Here is a 14320-nt window from a genome sequence, read left to right as displayed (position 1 = left end):
AATTTCAAAAAAATTGACCCTTATGACTGGGTTTGTGGTCCAGGGTCACATATAAGCTCCATATTCTTACGTCATACTATATGAGCCATAAAAGTCTGATGCATCAACTATGTTGCTCAAAAAAACAACACCACACAAATCTAAACTTTTTCTTTGTAGATTATTGATTCATTTATTTTTTTGATTTTGTATAATGTTTCAGTAAACGTTAAAATTAAAAAATTACTATTATTTCAAATCTCAGGCTTTATGGGTTTAAGAATTCAAAACTTTCTCCTCACTTCAGGAAGAGCATTAATTGAAAGCAAGCTACTAATATAACGTTCTGATCTCAAATAAAGGTGCAGTCACACATTTCAGCAAAATTTCCATTGTCTGTTGTCAAAAGCGTAGAGATACATGAAGCACAGCTCACACTGAAGTCACTTTCAAACCATCTTGAACCTGTTACGAAATCTGTGTGGAAAATATTTTGCCCTCACATGAGTTTCCCGGTCTTGATAAATCCTATTGACATTGCTTGATTTCACCTGGGAAAATTTACAGAACAATGGTAAGAGTCAAACAACTTTGAGTTCAAATCATCTCACCTCCGTGTAGTCAGACACAAAAAATGAGGTAGTGCCGTCATGCTCCATGAAGTGTTTGGGGAAGAGTCGAACCCAAGTGTCGTCGCCGTAGAAGATGATCCGTTTGCCAGCACTCTTGGCCTGCCAGATGAGATTGTCCTCCAGCAGAGCTGGAGAGTTCAGGTTCATCACCACGTCTATGAAGCCCGGGACGCTGCCGGTGGTCAGAGCCTGATGCCGGACATATGAGAGAACACAAATATTGCTTTTAAGAAACCATAAAACATCTTTACGGTCCAAAGAGGCCTAAAAAGGAAAGTTCGCCCAAAAATGGGAGTCTTCTATACATATTGCTTTCATCAGAATCAGGAGAGTGAAAACAGGCCAAAACAGTATATAAATATAAATATGTTGGTGGATTCTGATGTGAGAGGACAACAGGAGATGGACTTTTCTTCGGAGGAAGTGTTATTATAGAATATGGAGTGGTATTTTGGCCAGAAGTGTCAGTTTTAAGTTATATACGTCTTGATGGATCTTGCTTCACAAGACATTAATTGATGGACTGGAGTGGTGTGGATTACTTATGGATTATTGTGATGTTTGGTTTGGACTCTCATTCTGACGGCACCCATTCACTGCAGAGGATCGATTGGTGAGCAAGTGATGTAATGCTACATTTCTCCAAATCTGTTCTGATTAAGAAACAAACTCATCTGCATCTTTCATGGACTGAGGGTGAGTAAACTTTCAGCATTTTTTCATTTTTTTGGTGAACTATTCCTTTAAAACATTAGAAATTCACTTCAGGAAGAAACAAGCAGAATATAGCCCCTATAAAATTTCAGCTGCTCCATTTATGTCTTGTAAACAATACAATTTGATATTACTACAGTTTTGACAGCTGATATAACAAAAAAAAAAGGCAGAGTACACAAGAAATAAAGCTTTATGGGGAAAAAAACAGACATTTTTGACAAGAAAAAACCTGTTGTTTTTGGTTTGCTTAAAAGATTTCTCAGCTCATAAAGTCTCATTTTTACACAGTCTGGTTATAAAAAAGTGTGAATCTGAATGTAAATGACCAGAGACGCTAAAATAGGCCAGATAAATCATTAGCTATTCTGAGAACTGAACCACAAATTTACAAACTCTTTGTAGTCTCACGCAGAGAAAAACACAACATGAAACTTTCACTTACCCTCATGGAAAACCCAAACATAATTCCCTCACCCAGATCCTCATCTCTCAGGAACGACATCATCTAATGATGAAAACAACACACTACGAGACCACCCCTCCTATTTGCGGTGTTGATTATAATAAGGGTATTGATTGCGTGTCTGTTAGTGTACACAACACAATTACTGTCATCTAGCATAATGTGCTTCTCCCAGACAATTAACACAGAGCTGAGAGGGAAAAAAACAGGTGTCATCATAAACATCACTAGATCTCTGTCTTATTAGACAAGTGCTAAAACAGATGTTTTTTTACGTGTTTCCATCACTCCATCTGTCTCTATCATATTGCTTTTTTAAAATATAATAGTTTGATGTACAGTATTATATAGACATAGTTATAAGGTTTTGAAAGAAGTCCCTTATGCTCACCAAGGCTCCATTTATTTGATTAAAAATACAGTAAAAATTGTAATATTGTGAAATATTATTACAATTTAAAGTAACCATTTTCTATTTGAATATATTTTAAAATGCAATAGATGAGATTGTCCTCCAGCAGAGCTGGAGAGTTCAGGTTCATCACCACGTCTATGAAGCCCGGGACGCTGCCGGTGGTCAGAGCCTGATGCCGGACATATGAGAGAACACAAATATTGCTTTTAAGAAACCATAAAACATCTTTACGGTCCAAAGAGGCCTAAAAAGGAAAGTTCGCCCAAAAATGGGAGTCTTCTATACATATTGCTTTCATCAGAATCAGGAGAGTGAAAACAGGCCAAAACAGTATATAAATATAAATATGTTGGTGGATTCTGATGTGAGAGGACAACAGGAGATGGACTTTTCTTCGGAGGAAGTGTTATTATAGAATATGGAGTGGTATTTTGGCCAGAAGTGTCAGTTTTAAGTTATATACGTCTTGATGGATCTTGCTTCACAAGACATTAATTGATGGACTGGAGTGGTGTGGATTACTTATGGATTATTGTGATGTTTGGTTTGGACTCTCATTCTGACGGCACCCATTCACTGCAGAGGATCGATTGGTGAGCAAGTGATGTAATGCTACATTTCTCCAAATCTGTTCTGATTAAGAAACAAACTCATCTGCATCTTTCATGGACTGAGGGTGAGTAAACTTTCAGCATTTTTTCATTTTTTTGGTGAACTATTCCTTTAAAACATTAGAAATTCACTTCAGGAAGAAACAAGCAGAATATAGCCCCTATAAAATTTCAGCTGCTCCATTTATGTCTTGTAAACAATACAATTTGATATTACTACAGTTTTGACAGCTGATATAACAAAAAAAAAAGGCAGAGTACACAAGAAATAAAGCTTTATGGGGAAAAAAACAGACATTTTTGACAAGAAAAAACCTGTTGTTTTTGGTTTGCTTAAAAGATTTCTCAGCTCATAAAGTCTCATTTTTACACAGTCTGGTTATAAAAAAGTGTGAATCTGAATGTAAATGACCAGAGACGCTAAAATAGGCCAGATAAATCATTAGCTATTCTGAGAACTGAACCACAAATTTACAAACTCTTTGTAGTCTCACGCAGAGAAAAACACAACATGAAACTTTCACTTACCCTCATGGAAAACCCAAACATAATTCCCTCACCCAGATCCTCATCTCTCAGGAACGACATCATCTAATGATGAAAACAACACACTACGAGACCACCCCTCCTATTTGCGGTGTTGATTATAATAAGGGTATTGATTGCGTGTCTGTTAGTGTACACAACACAATTACTGTCATCTAGCATAATGTGCTTCTCCCAGACAATTAACACAGAGCTGAGAGGGAAAAAAACAGGTGTCATCATAAACATCACTAGATCTCTGTCTTATTAGACAAGTGCTAAAACAGATGTTTTTTTACGTGTTTCCATCACTCCATCTGTCTCTATCATATTGCTTTTTTAAAATATAATAGTTTGATGTACAGTATTATATAGACATAGTTATAAGGTTTTGAAAGAAGTCCCTTATGCTCACCAAGGCTCCATTTATTTGATTAAAAATACAGTAAAAATTGTAATATTGTGAAATATTATTACAATTTAAAGTAACCATTTTCTATTTGAATATATTTTAAAATGCAATATATTTCAGTGATCAAAGCTGAATTTTCAGCATCATTACTCCAGTCTTCTGTGTCACATGATCCTTCAGAAATCATTCTAATATGCTGATTTGCTGCTCAAGAAACATTTCTTATTATTAATGCTGAATAATATTTTTGTGGAAACCATGCAATATTTTTTTCAGGATTTTTTTAATGAATAAAAAGTTTCAAAAGTACAGCATTTATTTGAAATAGCAATCTTTTGTAACATTATAAATGTCTTTACTTTCACTTCTGACAATTTAATGGGTCCTTATTTATGCTATAAAAGCATAAATTTCAGTCAAAATGATAATCTTACTGTCACTGTACAAAATATTTGTTAGTTGCAGCACTGTACAGTATAAAAAAAATGCTATGAATAGTTTTGAATGATGCAGCAAACAAATGCATTAAATGCCAGTCACCTTTATTTTTTATATAGATTGTTTCAAAGCAACTTGCTTTAAATTTGCCAGTTTGCATGAATCAAACTCAGGTTCAAACATTTGAATTCAAAGTCACACTACAGTGCAATTCAAAGACGCTGTTAAAACATCAGTCGTAACCTTGAATCAATAAGAAACTAATGGACAAATATAATCTCATTAAAATAACCGAGATATTTAATTACATCATAAAAATACTGTGAATATTTGAAACATTGCATACACATTACACCTTAATGATTATATAAATATATAAATATAAACAGAATATGGCTCAACGTTCATTTACAACATGGATTCTCGCAGCTATTCGGTCCTTCCTCTCGTTGCTCCATCAGCAGATCTCACAGAACCTCCTTCACTTACCAGACTCCGAGCTTTTCAGAAATCACAGGCTAATTGCTTTACTCTTGTCACATTTGTAGTGAAACATGAGCAATTAGAGGATTCTGGCTCCCCTCTGCAGTAGTTTTATGCCGCATTAGAGATTCTGGCACCAGGAAAGGCTTAAATTTGTATGCTTGCTAACTGCTGCTACTAGAAGCATTCACAGCCAGAGAGGATGCCAGTGGCTCTGCTGAACGGAAAGAGCATTTCTGCCAGAAAAAAGCCCTAAAGTTTCTTCATACAGTTACATCAGCAGCAGCAGCTAAATGGAGACTCACAAGAGAGGAAACTGCTGGGTGCTTTTTGAAACTCAATATTCATTTGTGAGCCTTTAAACATACTAAGTGATTCAACTATTTCATAATGAACTCAGCTGAACTGTGTGCCTAAAGAAGTTGTGAAACTTATACACAAGTTTATAATATAGCTTATTAAAAAAAAAAAAAAAAAACTAGCAACCACCCAGAATACCACAACAATCATATACCATTTATATTACATTTATAAAAATGTAAAACACTTATCTAAATCTAATGTTTTCTCCACCTTTTATACCCCAGAGTTCAACAAACAATCAAACACCTCTAATAAGGTCTGTAATCTGATGTTTTGAGGATGCAGACTGATTTGAATGCCTGAGACATTCACTAATAACAGCATAATATAAATGCAGAATATTATCAGTCATATTATCAGAGGTGAAACACTGAAGCTTAAATGCCAATAACAAACTTTGCCAAATATATTAGACACACTGATCTCAAACAATAAAGTTCATACAGACACCAATAACAAAAAAAATTTTTTTTTTTAAATAAATCATGCATTATTATCACCCCTTTAGTAACACGTTTACATATGGAGAGAGGAAAATCCAAGATTATTATCATTTAATATTTTATATTTTCACCCGTCACACATAAATTGAACAGTCCAACCGGTTATAAAAAGAAGTTATTTTTATGTTATTACTGTGCATCCAAATAAAGTTTTGCCAACAAAAACACCAATTATTTTTTTCAGTCAAAGTGCTTTTTTTTTTTTTTTGGTTGAGTCTCAAAAAGTTTTGCTTGCAGACGTTTGTGATCGAAAGCATTCAAAAACCTAACTATGCCAAAGAGTTTTGCTTTTTTTTTCGCTCTCCCACACAACAGAAAAGAAAAAGTCCTGTCAATCCAGTGAAAACAGACCAATAGAAACAGGTCCTGCATTCGTTCAAACTGCAGACTCCGCCCACCAAGTTTAAACATTTGCATTTTTGACAAGCAAGCAAAAAACGTTCTCAGGCAAACACAAATGAAAAAGCAACACTTTTGAGACTCTTTTTTTTTTCCTTTTCTTTTTTGGATGCACAAAGATAAAAATAGTTAAAATCAACAGAAGAGCTACAAATGATTCTTAAAGACAAATCAGCACAAAAAATAACAGTACATCACTTCTGCACCATGGGCAACAGGAAGTAGTCAGCAGAATTGATTAAATCTGACGTTAACAACACGCCCTGGGTGCGTTATCTCAGCATCTTCCGACAACTGTAAGAGAGCAGCTTAAAAACACTCGCTGAACACCCTGAGGCCATCCGCGCTTCACGTGACAGCAGACACAAGATTTCTCTTCTGCATTTTTCTTTTCTAACTTTCAGAGTTGGTCTCTTTTGTTTAACACTCTTTCTGTGACGGTGATTGGCGAATACCGCTTCCAGACAGGCTGATTTGCAGTTTGGAAATACATCCCACCTTTTAATGTGTCAATCCTGATGATTGGAGACATGAAAAGTAGGACAGAAGCAGCATTTTTCTTTGCAGCATTAAAACCCTGCAAGCCGAAAGCTTATCTGTGAAGGAAAATAAGAAAATTTTCTCTATTTACAGAAACAAAACCTTTCAAAATCTTCAGTTAAACTGCAAAAACAGGACCTAAAGGTGCCTGGCCATCAGAAGAAAACCTATATCTTTAGGAAAACGACAAACAGAAACAAACACACACACAAACTCAGGATTCCAGCAGGGTTTTATAATGCACTTGGTGGAAATACTCATTTTGAAAGGTGTTTGCTGGTCTGGTGTAAGGCATAGGGTTTACACAATGCAGAAAACACAGACGGAATCACAGAATCCAGACAGAAAAGTGGCGCGAGGACGCGCCTTCTGGGAGGGGGAGGGGGAGGTAATGTCAGACTGGTGTTCCTGTTTTGTTGTGTTTTTCTCCCCATGTGCTCCCCGTGACCCAGTTTCTCCCTCTCATTTTGATTAGTCATTTGGTTCAGGTGTGTCCCGTTAATTACCCTCGTTTAGTTCAGTATTTAAAGTGTTGTCTGTTCCTTGTTTCCTTTGTCCAGTGTCGTCTATACTATGGTCTTTTTTTCCAGTTTTTAAAATTAGTTGTTATTGCCATTGTTATGCCATTGTCTTGTCAACAGTTAACTAAATAAAAAAAGCTGAAATAAAATACAATATAATAAAAGCAGAAAAACATAACCTTAAGTGAAAATTAGGAATAAGTTTTAAGCACTAATATTACTTATATGGAAATAAAAAGTAAAAGCTAAATAAAAATATAACTGATAAAAACAACAAAAGCACATAATAAAATTACAAAAAATAAAAATAGAATAAAACCTTCAAAAATAAAACAGAGAGAAAACTAAAAGAAAAAAACAGGTCTGTCTTCAGAAAATTGGCTCATATGCTACTCAAACTGGTAAGACACAAAAGCACCAAATGGAATTATGGGTATTCAACATTACTCTACTCTCCAGAAACACTTCAACGCAGCAGCTGGTGAAGACATCAAAGAAAAAGTGAGGCAATATCTCAGCAAAAAATCTGAATATTTACATGAAACTGCCTAAAATCAGCACAGCAGCAACACAGCGTCATTTTCCACAGCTACATTTTCTTATTATGCTTGAAATGAACCAAGCACTGTCAATACAAAATATTTTAACATGAAGCATCTTTATTTCAAAGTCGAGGAGGAATTCAGGGAAATGATGGTATTGTGTACTCAAAAGACGTTTAATAAGTACATTTTGGCCCTCTGTCGCATTTGATTTCAGTATAAAGTCATTGAAACTCATCACAGAAGAGATGATAGAACTGCTCACTGTGACCCAGACGTTTGATTGACAGCTCCATTCACCAGGATGTCACACCCTCCGTTATGACATCAGCAGCAGCAACAATGACTCAAAATCAATGGCAAGAGCGTCTCTACGGCAACCAGTGGTCTGGCTCATGTTCTTACAGGGGCAAAGATGATGCTGGGCCATTCTCTCTCTCTCACACACACACACACTCCACAAAGCATGCCTTTTTGATCCTGTTGAGCATTTTAACAGAGTTTCAATGCAATCATATTTGTTTGATTCGGGGCAGGAAAATATGACTTTGATAACAGAAACAAACATGCTGTCTGGTTGAAATTAATTTAAAAATGTCTACTGAACACTCAGAAAAAAAGGTACAAAAGCTGTCAATGTGGCAGAACACATTTGCACCTTATTTAGAGTGTACACAGTGTTAATTTAATATCATTAACATACTTTTATACAGTAGTTTTTATTAATAATGTGAATTTATTTTTATATTTTGTTGTGTGTGTTTGTTAATTTTATTACAAATCATTTGTTTTTTATGTCTATATAGTTTTATACATTTTTATTTAATTTTTCATTTTAGTTATTTAATATAAATCAATTAAAATAAATGAAAATGACAAATGTTGGCTTGGCAACTAGCTGAAATATATATAAAGTAATTTAATTTTTTTATTTAAATACATTTTAAAATACATTTACATTTTATTTCAGTTAAAATGTATTTTTTCTCAAGTAATGACAATATTTTTTGTGCTTTTAGTTTTGGTTCATTATAACAACCCTGAATATAACAGGTTCGTGGCACTTTCATCACAGGCTGTCTGAGGGTGTCTTTGCATTTCACCCTTTACACCTTACAATATCTCAGTACTGACACGGTAACATCATGCTGACTGAACAGAAGCAAAAACGGTAATCCAGGTAAAAGGGTTCAGAAGTACCACGAAGACCAAAAAACGGACTGATCTCTGACTACACACATCCCCTGTTCCAATGAACCAGTCCAAAACAAAGAAAACAACAAAAGCAGAGCAAGACAGTGTTCTGAGCAACAAGCTGCAACCGGGACTGAAAAAGGGCTTGTTAGCGAGACAAACCAAGCTGAGTCCCGAGTGAATTGTGCTCTGTGGAGAGGTCAACCAACACAGAGAGGCGACTAAATGACTCTATGAAGGATGAAGGTGTTGCTGTAAACATCAGGCTTTCTGGAGACCACACATGCTTTCTAAATAAAGTCCCTCCTGGCACTTTCCACAAATAAGTCCCATGACATTCTTAAAGTACTAAAGGCACAAATCCGGTGTTCTTTAGAGAGATATCTAGTGGATATGTTATCTAACATTAAATTAATATAGCATTATATGAATATCCAACTTTACTGGCTTACATATACACACATAAAGCTACTATAAAAAAAATCTCAAGTTGATGATTGTTTATAACGAACTGCATTTCTGAATTTCTGTTGAAATTGTGTATTGTAAAAAAACAACTATACATATCAAACTGACCAGACTTTCACTAATTATACTCAACAATTAGTCATTATTTTGACATAATTTGTTGAATATACATTCAATTATTTTGTTTCACAAAATAGAAATATTACCTAACACTAAATGTATTGTTCTACCTTATAAAATATTTATTATTATTATTATTATTATTATTAAACCAATCAGAATTAGACATATTTAACAGTATCCAACATTTGCATGCAACAGTTACCACTCTGGAATATTCCATAAAATTGTGACACAAGTCAAGAAGTAACATTATAATATTAAGTAAATATCCTTTCCATTTTCAGATTGTAGTGTTGAAACTATTAAAACCCATTTTTGTTAATTAAAATAAAGCAGAAAAATAATAAAATATAAACATTAGAGGAAAAACTTAAAACATTAGTAATGACAACTAACATTAATGAATAAGTTGAAGTTGGAGTACTAAATTTACTTTTTTTTTTAAATAAATAAAAAATAAAAATGAAAAATAAATCAAAGCTAAATAGAATAATTAAAAATGTAATAATAATGACAAAAGCACATAACATTATAATGATCCATTTTAAATAAAATTCAAATCAACTGAAAATATCAAAAATAATACTTTATTATTAAAAATATATATAATACTATATTAATAATACTAAAATACCACTGACGCTGTTACCAAAGTTATTGTAAAAAAATAAATAAATAAACAACCATTTGTCTTTAATTGATGAAAAATATAAGATTATCAATAACTACAAACCAACAGCAACCCTGTGACTCATTCTGTCTTTCTTGATGTTTAAGTGCATGCTTTCACTCCACTATTGCTGAAAAATACCCTATTCATGGAAAGTGTGTCCTGCTCTTCTGCAGTGAGCATTACACGAGAGATCCATAAGAAACAAACAGCTGTATGTGTAATGTGATACAGGGTCATGAAACCCCTTGTTTCAGAGAGGGTTGTTCCGTCTCAGTATTGAAAAGCCTGAAGAAATGGAGGTGGAAAGGTGTGATATAGAGAGAGTAACAACCCTCTGTAGTCCACTTTAGAGAAAGAAATGAGAACAGCAGACAGAGCAGCACTGCCAGCAGAAAGCAGGATTGCATAAATTCAGACAAAAATATTTCTAAATATCTTAGCACTGTCTCTCATTTACACTATCTAAATTATCTCTAAACATGATGTCTTGAGCAGCATGAAATCACAATTTATCAGCATTTCTCGCTCTAAAAAGCTTCTCTTTCTTCTAGGCCTTCCTGCAGCGGTCAAACCCGTTAACCAGCAGAAATAAATGACTGATTGATCTCCGGACGACTGTAATTTGGGTTAGTTGGCCATGTCACACCGCTTTACAGTTGAGAGGCCTGCAGTGATATGACAGAAGATAGTCGGATAGAGCAGCACTGCCATCTGCTGGACACTTGAGTCAGGACACAACTCATGGAATGCAGGTCATAGGAGATGCATGCTGGAAAACTTGAGCAGGAAGGCCTGAAACTTGTTTACAGGATTTATTTACTCTTAGCAGATGCAGAACTATGGATTCTGCCTTTTTGTCATGATATGCTGTACTGATATGCCTGTACAAATATCACTGAGAACCTCTAACATCTCACACACGAATCAATGATTCTGATCGACATATGGTTCGAGCTACAGCACGAGTTAATAAACACAATAGAAGCCATCAACAAACGGTCGAGTCATTTCTGTCTATAGCATCCTCATCCAAATACTCCCAGTTCACTGAGAGATGTCAGTCAATAACAAACATCAGTGTTTTCTTCCTGCACAAATTCTTTCAAAAAGTCACAAAGCTGCTGTGACAACTTTTATTAAATTATTGAATTCAATTGAATTCAATTAAAAATATTTAATTCAATAAAGAATTAGTTACATGCAGCAGTGTCCCAGTGTTTTGCATGCAACACAGTTTTTTGTTTTTCACTTTATTTAATTTTAATTTAAAGATACATTCCATTAATCTGTAGCATAAAATCTAATATCAAATTAAATATTTATTATTTAATTTAAAAAAATCTTAAAATAACTGTTATTATTACTATTAAATGTTTATTGTTATTGTTGTTGTTGTTAAATATCAGAAATCATTAGAATTAGTTATTTAAATTTATATTATCATATATGCATATTATTCAATATTTATACATATTTAGCGGTGTCCCACATTTTGCATGCAACACTATTGGTTTTCGCTCTATTTAAAATAACGCCATTATTTTAACATAAATTGTTTAATATACATTTAATTATTTTGCCGTAAAAAAATAAATATCAATTTTAATTTTTGAAAATAATAATAATAATTTCACATTTTTAATACAATTAATTTGAACAAAGTCTACATGCAACACTGTTTTTTTTTTTAAATAACGCCATTATTTTGACATAAATTGTTGAATATACATTTAATTATTTTGCAGCATAAAAATAAATATCAAATTAAATATTAGAAAATATTATTACATATTAATAATAATTTTAAATATTTATTTCAATTAATTTGAACAAATTTTACATGCAACACTGTGGTTGTTTAAAATAATGCCATTATTTTGACATAAATTGTCGAAAAAACATTCAATTAATTTGTAGTAAATACTGTATCAATATATATCAAAAACAAATATCAAATTAAACATTATAATATAGTATTATAATAAGTAGTAGTATTATTATAAATATGATTACATATTTAAATTAATTAGAATTAGTAATATAATAACATATGTTGACAATAAAATAGGCAAAAACACCCCATAGATTCATACTGAAGGGGGAACCACAGGCAAAAACAAACTAGGTTAGGAAAGGATTTGATTTGTGTGTAATTCACCTTAATTCTGGGCATGGTGACGGTGGGCGGTCTGGCTTTGGCGATGAAGCTGTGAGAAGACCCTCTCTCCACCACATGTCTGGTGTAGGGCATGAACCTCCGGCCATCAGAGCCGAACACAAAGTCCTCTCTGAGAGCATCGATCAGGACGATCACCACCCGCTTGAACAACGGCACGGGAGCCTTGCTGGAGTTAGGACCACTTCCTGCAGAACACATAACAACTCATGAAATCTCTGCTGCATGCGTGATCACGATGTATGTTATGAATTCTGATTTCAGCATTAGAATTAGAAACGTTGAAAAAAAGGGGATTTAGTAGTGAGGCTGAAATTAAAACACCCTAAACATCGGAATTAAATCCTAAATCAGGGGTGCCCAAACTCGGTCCTGGAGGGCACCGGTGTCCTGCAGAGTTTAGTTCCAACTTGCCTAAACACACCTGCTGGTAAGTTTCTAGTATGCCTATAAGAGCTTGATTAGCTGGTTCAGGTGTGTTTAATTGGGGTTGGAGCTAAACTCTTGAGGACACCGGCCCTCCAGGACCGAGTTTGGGCACCCCTGTCCTAAATCTTAATCCCCAGGGGGCAATTCATTCGGATTTGGACATTCAGAATAAAACAGACTGAGGCATAGGTTATATTTAGCTATTTTGCATAAAATTGGGGATACATAAATAAAAGTACAAAAAGTATACAATGAAATACAGCCTACATATATATATATATATATGGTTCAAGTAGTAGTAGTATATTTTTATTTAATGCCATGTCAGCATCTTCATGGCATGCTGTTCATGGCAAAAACAATTCAAAAAATACAAGTATAACAAATACAATAAAAACCAGCAAACAAACGAACACAAGTTATATTACACAAGATTTTTTTACATTAACATATGATAAAAATTCAAAAACGTTTTCTTTATATGGTTCAAAGACGAAAAGTGGTTTTCAAGCATAAAAACAATAAAAGTTTGATGCATCATTACTTTTTTCTTTAAATTGCAATGTGTCCTGTTTAATTCAAAAAAAAAATTCTGAGCAAAAATAATGACTAACATACATTTTAACAATGATTTACAGAAGACACCCATGTCATTCAGTGCAACAACAGTACAGTACATACACCAAACAAATCTTGTCAGGCATATTTAGAGCAAGAATTAAAAGAGCCCAAATACAAATGAATTGTACTTTTAAATCTTTACCCATCTTTGCCACTATCCTACAAACCACTAGGTTTTACCCATTTGTCTGCAAGTAATAATAATTTCAAATAAAATTACATTTACTGTAATCATGTCTTCTTTTATATATTTTAATATTTTATGTACAGGTCAGAATAAGTATGTTGCTTCATTTTTACATGAATATATCTGTTATGCAGAATGACAACGGAACATTATTTCAAGCATATTTCGACATTTTACTTTCACAAAACGTATTTGAAACATTTAAGTAGACACGTTACTTGCATTTATGCATATATGCTTTCTTTGTATATAAAATCACTTTAAATTTAAATTTAATATGATGCACAGCAAAATGGGCAAAACATACTGCACAAATGTACAAAATATTAAATATAATTATACTATAAAAATAACAAATATATATATATATATAAAGCTACAAAATAATTATCTAAAACATCAGAAAATGAATAAAATTATTTTACATATCAATTAAATGAATGAATAACAAATCACTATCACTAAAAATAATCTTTAGATAATTTAGCCTTAATACCTCACTATAAAATCATCACCATCAACATAATGCATAATAATTCTGCGTGTGTGTTTGTATGTGTGTTTACCCGTCTGTGGCTCTGCAGGAAAATCAGTCTCTTTGCTCTTGTCTGAAAAGGATGATTTGACAGGAACAGGGAAGAATCCTCTCAGGAAAAGAGCGATGGACACAATCTCACATATGAGACACAATAAAGCAAATACTGATGAACTCAGCTTCATGATGAAGAGCGATAACTGTCATCAACAACACTCATTACACTCATAAGACAACACAAACACTGGCAGCTGTCCAGCCTGCTTTCTGATTTCTCATTCAACCGTCGTTTTGAACAGACACGACACTAAATCCACACGATTAATGACGATTCTGCCGGATTAGTGTTTTGAAATTCTCATTTCCGTGTT

The 14320-nt window shown here is 33.7% G+C and overlaps 1 protein-coding gene across 2 annotated transcripts in view; it reads right to left on the bottom strand.

Moving 5' to 3' along the window:
* LOC107678638 (GPI ethanolamine phosphate transferase 2-like) overlaps positions 1 to 14285 on the bottom strand; it is a 137605-nt gene extending 123320 nt beyond the window's left edge. The window contains exons 1-4 of one of the 2 annotated variants that reach the window (XM_016473984.1): positions 13981 to 14285; positions 12160 to 12365; positions 2293 to 2375; positions 591 to 717 (exon numbers count right to left, since the gene is read on the bottom strand). In XM_016473984.1, the coding sequence (XP_016329470.1) occupies positions 591 to 717; positions 2293 to 2375; positions 12160 to 12365; positions 13981 to 14134 (570 nt within the window). In that variant the 5' untranslated portion in view covers positions 14135 to 14285. Of the gene's footprint in view, positions 1 to 590; positions 801 to 2292; positions 2376 to 12159; positions 12366 to 13980 lie in introns of both variants that reach the window. The other variant, XM_016473985.1, reaches the window with a different exon arrangement.
* Positions 14286 to 14320: the final 35 nt, after the last annotated feature.

Source organism: Sinocyclocheilus anshuiensis, unplaced genomic scaffold (assembly GCF_001515605.1).
Source record: "Sinocyclocheilus anshuiensis isolate Anshui unplaced genomic scaffold, SAMN03320099.WGS_v1.1 scaffold877, whole genome shotgun sequence".
Classification (NCBI taxonomy): Eukaryota; Metazoa; Chordata; class Actinopteri; order Cypriniformes; family Cyprinidae; genus Sinocyclocheilus; species Sinocyclocheilus anshuiensis.
Note: the sequence above shows the minus strand (reverse complement) of the source record. Positions and strands in the feature narration are given on the sequence as shown.